Source organism: Microcaecilia unicolor, chromosome 2, assembly GCF_901765095.1.
Source record: "Microcaecilia unicolor chromosome 2, aMicUni1.1, whole genome shotgun sequence".
Taxonomy (NCBI): domain Eukaryota; kingdom Metazoa; phylum Chordata; class Amphibia; order Gymnophiona; family Siphonopidae; genus Microcaecilia; species Microcaecilia unicolor.
In genome coordinates, this window is record NC_044032.1 from 444482867 (window position 1) to 444490549 (window position 7683).

At 45.0% G+C, this 7683-nt stretch overlaps 1 protein-coding gene across 1 annotated transcript in view; it reads left to right on the forward strand.

The window, feature by feature from the left end:
* Window positions 1-6116, forward strand: part of LOC115462129 (fibroblast growth factor 18-like) — a 141744-nt gene extending 135628 nt beyond the window's left edge. Inside the window, exon 5 of the mRNA XM_030192168.1 lies at window positions 5817-6116. Coding sequence (XP_030048028.1) covers window positions 5817-6116 — 300 coding nt within the window. The remainder of the gene's footprint in view (window positions 1-5816) is intronic.
* The last annotated feature ends 1567 nt before the right edge of the window (window positions 6117-7683 follow it).

Genomic DNA, 7683 nt, shown 5'->3' on the forward strand with positions numbered 1-7683 from the left:
AAGTCCTTAAACCGCTACTAAACGGACTTGGAAAACTCCAAAATTCCAGGAATAACATGTATAGAATGTTTGTACGTTTGGGAAGCTTGCCAGTTGCCCTTGGCCTGGATTGGCCGCTGTCGTGGACAGGATGCTGGGCTCGATGGACCCTTGGCCTTTTCCCAGTATGGCATTACTTATGTACTTATGTACTTATATATACCAGCCTCTATAATAGCTTCAGATGTTATAGCCATTCCTATTACAGCAGCAAACAGGTCCCTAGAATAACCTAATGGTCGGCGCAGTGTATTGAAGAGAAGGGAACCCAGGCCAGGCCTATATCCCACTCTATCTGTTATACTTGTGGAGGAAAGTGTGAGCCCTCTAAAACTCACCAAAAACCTACTGTACCTACATATAGGTGATGCAGGCATAAGGGCTATTGTAGTGGTATACAGTTGGGTACAGTAGATTTTTGGTGGGCTCACCAAACAAGATAAGGGGGTAACGGTGAGATGTATACCTTGGACCTTTTATGTAAAGTTCACTACAGTGCCCCATAGGATGCCCCACTGCTCTCCTGGGATGTCTGTGTAGCCAGTCTAGTAAGAATGCTGTCTCCTTCTACATCCCAATGGCTTGATTTTGTCCATTTTTCACTTGGACATTTTGTTTTCGAAAATGGTCCAAAAAGATAGACATACTGATTACAACAATGTCCAGAAAATGGGCATTTTTGAAACAAAAACATAAATTTTTTCTGTTTCAAAAATCGATGTATTCGCTACTTGAATTTAGAACATTTTGAGTAAAACATCCAAAGACAGATTTTAGACATCATGATTTTAGACATCATATCAAAAGTGCCCCTCATATTGTATAGGATCATTGTCCTTCGTATCATCTGGATTATTCTCCTCTGAGTATTTTGTTATGAATCACTTACTTAGTTAATACTATTTTAGAGGCAGGTCAATTTACCAAAGAATTGAGATGGATAGCACTCACCCCAACTCCAAAATCTAGTAATTTGTCATTCCCTTCTAGTTTTCGATCAATTGCTAGTATACCTCTATTCACAAAATTAATGGAAGCTATAATAGGAACAAGACTAACATGTTATTTGGATACATTTTCTCATCTTCATGACTCTCAATTTGGCTTTAGAAGCAATATTGGTATGGATTGGTATGGGCAGTATTCACAATGGAGAAGGGTAGTTAGTGAGGTTCCTCAGGGGTCCGTGCTAGGACCGCTGCTTTTTAATATATTTATAAATGATTTAGAGATGGGAGTAACTAGCGAGGTAATTAAATTTGCTGATGACACAAAGTAATTCAAAGTCGTTAAATCGCGACAGGATTGTGAAAAATTACAAGAGGACCTTACGAGACTGGGAGACTGAGCGGCTAAATGACAGATGATGTTTAATGTGAGCAAGTGCAAGGTGATAAATGTGGGAAAAAAGAACCCGAATTATAGCTACGTCATGCAAGGTTCCACATTAGGAGTTACGAACCAAGAAAGGGATCTGGGTGTCGTCGTCGATAACACACTGAAACCTTCTGCTCAGTGTGCTGCTGCGGCTAAGAAAGCGAATAGAATGTTGGGTATTATCAGGAAAGGTATGGAAAACAGGTGTGAGGATGTTATAATGCCGTTGTATCGCTCCATGGTGCGACCGCACCTGAGTATTGTGTTCAATTCTGGTCGCCGCATCTCAAGAAAGATATAGTAGAATTGGAAAAGGTGCAGCGAAGGGCGACTAAAATGATAGCGGGGATGGGACGACTTCCCTATGAAGAAAGACTAAGGAGGCTAGGGCTATACAGCTTGGAGAAGAGACGGCTGAGGGGAGACATGATAGAGGTATATAAAATAATGAGTGGAGTGGAACAGGTGGATGTGAAGCGTCTGTTCACGCTTTCCAAAAATACTAGGACTAGGGGGCATGCGATGAAACTACAGTGTAGTAAATTTAAAACAAATCGGAGAAAATTTTTCTTCACCGAACGTGTAATTAAACTCTGGAATTCGTTGCCGGAGAAAGTGGTGAAGGCGGTTAGCTTAGCAGAGTTTAAAAAGGGGTTGGACGGTTTCCTAAAGGACAAGTCCATAAACCGCTACTAAACGGACTTGGAAAACTCCAAAATTCCAGGAATAACATGTATAGAATGTTTGTACGTTTGGGAAGCTTGCCAGGTGCCCTTGGCCTGGATTGGCCGCTGTCGTGGACAGGATGCTGGGCTCGATGGACCCTTGGTCTTTTCCCAGTATGGCATTACTTATGTACTTATAGTTGTTGCTCCATGTTTTGTTAACTAGGTGTCAGACTTGTGAGTTCTTGTACCAAGTAGAGCGCTGCTGACCCCGGTACTCGGACCAGGTTCTGCTTGGCAGCTGGACAACCCCGGGTTTCACCTGCGCTGACCACCGTTCCCCAGAGGTTGAGCCCCTAGGTGCGGGCGGCCTGCAGGACTTACGGGATGGAGCTGGAAGCGAGGTGATGAATGTATCGGCCAGGCAGGCAGCAGGTCAAGAGAGTAATCCAGGTACAAGCGGCAGTCAGTAGGCAGGCGGTAGGCAAGAGAGTAATCCAGGTATAGGCAAGTCACTAGGCAGGCAGCAGGCAAGAGAGTAATCCAGGTATAGGCGAAAGTCAGTAGGCAGGCGGCAGGCAGAAGGGTAAACCAGGTACAGGCAAAGTCAGCAACGAGGGACCAGTAGATAAGAAGCAGACTACAGAGTTAGAAACACCTACCAAAGTAGAAGCTGAAGCATGGAGTCCAGGGAGAGCTCAGCTGGCATCTGACATCAGCAGGGAGAAGGGGCACAGCCATAGGACAAGAGCAGGGGAAGAAGGAACCAGAAGACCAATAGGAGAGAAGCAAGGGAGGCCAGGCAGAGGAAGAGCAGACCAGTAGCGTTCCTAGCCAGGATGGCACCCGGGGCGGATCGCCGATGCGCCCCCCCCGGGTGCAGTGTGCCCCCCCCGATAAAATGACACCCCCCCCCCGGGTGCATGCATCTGGGGGGGGGGGGGGGGTGCCACGGCGCGTGCCTGTCGGCTTCGAAAAGTTCCCTAACTTCGCTCGTTCGCTGCAGCTCCTTCTGCCCCGGAACAGGAAGTAACCTGTTCCGGGGCAGAGGGAGCTGCAGCGAACGAGTGAAGATAGCGAACTCGGAGCCAGGTGCACGCCGCGGCACCCCCCCCCCAGCAGCGTGCACCCGGGGTGGACCGCCCCCCCCCTTAGTACGCCACTGGAGCAGACCCAGGTGGGTGGAAGCAAAGCAATCAAGGAGCCTGGAAGCCAGGCAGAGAGAGAGAGAGAGAGAGAGAGAGAGAGAGCAGAAACAGATGCATGGAAGCAAAGCAATTAAGGAGCCTGCAACCCCAATCTCTGAACAAACCCAGAAAGGACTACACACACATGGCTCAAGCAGTGCCAGTCAAGTGTGCGTGTCGACGGGACCCCGTGCAGCCTGAGGACGCCGCTTACATTGAGGTAGGAGAAAAGACACTAGGATTAGAAATTTCTTAAATCATGGTACCCAATCAGTGTTGCTCCAGTTTGACATCTCGGGGGCATTTGACACTGATAATCACTCCATTTTGTTAGCCAATCTTGTGGCTTTTGCTATTTCAGGTATAGTTTAAGGATTTTCTAAAACAAAAAAAGAATAATAATTACCCTTTCACAAAAAGCCTTGTACTTATCTCAAACAAAATCACTATTCCAACTTCTACAGCAATCTATCTTGAGTTCCAGATCTGAAGGCAACCAAGCATACACCTCTTTGTTTCGCAAATTGATGCTTCAATGGAGGACACTGTCAACTGTGGATCTAAAATTCAAAGATGGCACCAAATCACTGAAGAACACCAAGGTTTTATATTGATATCACTCAAAGCTCCACCTATTGGGAATAACACACCAATAGGAGTAATCTAAATAAACGCCAACAATTCTATCTTGACATTCAAACCAGCTGGCTGTACTGTGTTAAAGAAATAAATCCACTTTTGTTCTAATTGAATTAACATTCTCTTAAAGTTGCCCTGGCGATCCAATTGCTGGACTTTTTCTAATGCCACACATCTTAAATCATGACCCTGAGATGTACAATGTGGAACCAGAGGTGCTGACATCTTCCAAGTGGTCAAACAAGATCTATATTCCACCAACTAAACAGATAACAACCGTGAAGTTTGACCTATATAAAGTAGCTTGCAGGGGCATCTGATAACATAAATAACACCCACAGATTGTAGTTTGCTGTGTAAGACTACACTGTTTACCGGAACAGAGGTCCTCAAATATAGTTGTTTCCATCATAACGGAACACACTGGACAGTGGCTGCATTTACGATGACCCCCCATTATCTGTGCTATGGGGTGAAAAGTATTTAGTGTGCCACACCTCATTTCAGCTCAATCGATCTCCAAGGTTCCTATTATGAACAAAAGAGAACAAAAAATGTGTGGCAGCAAAACAAGGATGGGATTTGAGTATAGCCAAATGCAGACATATAACTCTAGCAAATCGCTCAGATAAAGTAGAATTGTTAGTTACAAAGCACAAAATGTCAGCTCGCTGCTTGCTTCTCTTACATTCCAATAGAGCTTCTCTTGGGTTATAATATGCTTGCTTGGCTGCCTGCTTGATAAAGGGTGCAGGATAACCTGTCTCAATGAATATGAATTGTAAAGATTCTGCATTTCTCCTATACTCCTCATTGCTACTACAAATACGTCGATATTACAAAAACTGAGCATAAGAGATACTCTCTTTTATGTGCTGAGGATGCATGCTGGTAAAATGTTGATCTAGACTCATGTGATGGTCATGTCTATAAACTAGGCACCTGCATTTATGTGCCCCTTGCATGCATAAATGTATAGAGCACTAGCAGTTAGGCATGTAAGTGTATACTTACTCATGGAAGTGCCAGTAAGACACCTAAACACTATTCTGTAATAGCATGTGTACGTGGCATAGTGCGTAAATGCAAGGGGGGTGTATACATGGGCAGGACTCCCAATTATGCACGTACGCCATCCCTGCCACATTTATTCATCTGCTGTTACATCAGTCCCAGTGGCATAGCTGGAGGGCCATGGGAGCCTGGACCCCCTCAAACTGGCTCCGAGGCCCCTGGTTTGGCTGGCGGGGGTCCCCAACCCCCGCCAGCTAAGGCGTCTGTCCCGCGCTGTTCTTACATTGCTGGTGCCCTGTCCTGTTTTTTCAGTTCCTTGCATGCTCATTTTAATGAAACTGAGCATTCTCAGCAATATAAGACCAGCACGGGACAAATGGTTTAGCTGGCGGCGGTTGGGGACCTCCGCCAGCCAAGGTACCTTCTGGTGGCGGCGAGCGCTGGTGGGGATGCAGAAGCGGTGGGGGGGGGGGCAGAGGTGGCGGCAGGAGGGCAGCAGCAGGGACGCACCCAGTTGTAGACATGCCCCCATACGCGTTATACACAGCACTTATCGGCCAGTGGAACAGAAGACAAGCTTAGGGATCAGATCTGGAGATCTCGCATGACAGTGTGCAAAGGAGACTTTAATTCTTCTTTGTAGATTGGTTTAGGGATATATATTGGCTAAACACACTTTCTAATCAGCTGATTGGCAAAGACTTATTTTAACTTATACTATATGAAACTGAACTAATTTCTCAAGCACTTGCTTGTACTAGATAGAATACGAGTGTTTAATTTTTTTTTTTTGTATGTTTTGCCTCCTATGTGGTTTATTCACGTGCCAGAACAAAATGCCTTGGATACCACAGAGTTATCTCTAAAAGCAGCTTTGTCTTTCTTCTCATTGCAGCTGAATGGCAAGAATCGGGAATGTGTGTTTGTGGAGGAAGTTTTGGAGAATAACTACACCGCCTTCATGTCTGCCAATTACCAAGGCTGGTACCTTGGCTTCACACGGAAGGGGCGACCACGGAAGGGGCCCCGTACCCAGCAGAACCAGCGAGAGGTCCATTTCATGAAGCGGAATCCCAAAGGGAAAGGAGATACTCACAGCCTCTTCCGCTTTACCACTGTCACCAAACGAACTAAAAGAGCCCATCACCTGAGATCCCAGCCTCTGTTGGAAGGGAATCTGCTTTGGAGGCCTTGAGAAGATGCTGGAGTTTTGTTGTATATAAGGAAAAAGTACAGAACGCTTTCTGCAAGCGGGAAAGTTCTATTTTTATATTTGACATGGACAGGACCAGATAGAGCTGGCCTTTATTTGTGACTTTAGTAACTGCTTCATATGTTGTAAAGTATGTGAAAACAACAACAAAGGATGATTGAATGATCACTTTTGTTTGTTTTTAATTTAATTTTAATGACGACACAGACTGTTGAGGGTGGAAGAATATCTGGTTCTTTTCTCCAGATGACCTTTCTGACTACTGTCTGTGGTTAAGACAGGGAAAATGTTTCTAAATCTAATGACAAAAACCAAATCCTGTATTCTTCTTGAGAAAATGTTATCAGAAAATGGAGAGGCAAGAGGGCAGATCACATGAAGCCATGTTACCGCTGCACAGATTCAAAAATTTGGAGTCACAGATACATAGAGGTGTCGAATATGATGGAACTCTGTTGTAGTGATTGTCCCTGACAGACTGGATAGTTCTCTGGGCCCTCTTTCCTTCTTGTGTATTTCAGAGGGGCAAATTTCCAACTATATTAAGGAAAGCTACTGTTCTGGCCAGTAGTCAGCAGCAAACTGGCTATTGGAATGGACAAATCTCTTTTGAGGAAGCCTTCTTGTCCATTCCAAAAGCCAATTATAGATGCCAAAAGGGTACAATTCAAAATCGGTTAATAACAAAATAATGTGCAACGCTGTAAATGTCTGTATATGCTCTGTGTTCCTTAATGACATATAATAGAGTGGCACATGCTATCTAGATTGGTAAAGCTGTTTACTCTAGTGCTCGTTTTGGGGTGAATTCTATATATGGCGCAGAAAAAGCACTATTCTATAAATAGCGCTTAAAATGGGCGTGGCATATAGAATACCACTTAAGCACAGGGGTCATGCGTAAATCCTGTGCCACGGGGGAAGCAGGGCAGGCAGCGTGTGGCAGCGAACAGCGCTAGAGAAAGACTTCTGCTGTCAGGGTTTGGGGAACCCCTCCAGCCCAGGTATGTGGGGGGGAGGGTGGAGAGCAACGGGGAGGCGGGACAAAATGTGCCACCCCCCCAATTTGGACTCAGCCCCACCACCACACACACACATCAAAATTGAGATCTGGCTATGCGCCTGCTCACAATACTGAGATTTCTGCTATCCTTGGGGGAGGGAGGGGGGGATGAAGTATATGATAATTAGAAGTCACTATGACTGCGTGCCACTATATCTCTGTTGGCACTGATGCCAAGAAAAGGAAACAGGAACAGATAAAACAGAGATGAAATGTATTGTTTATCTCAAAACCAAGCACTTAGTCTATCTGGGAAAACTAGAAGAAGGGGCCTTTTAGTAAACTGTGTTAAAGTACTAACACAAGCCTAATGCATTAAAGTGTTTTGTGGTAGTTTTCCTGTCAGTATGCACTAACTTACACGTTATCTATTTTTTAAAATATTTTTGCTGGGGGGTGTCACGGGCCCAGAATGAATATGGAAATGTTAACGATCTAGTGTGTTCACATTAGTGAGTGCTAACTGGTTACCACAGAGTTAATGCG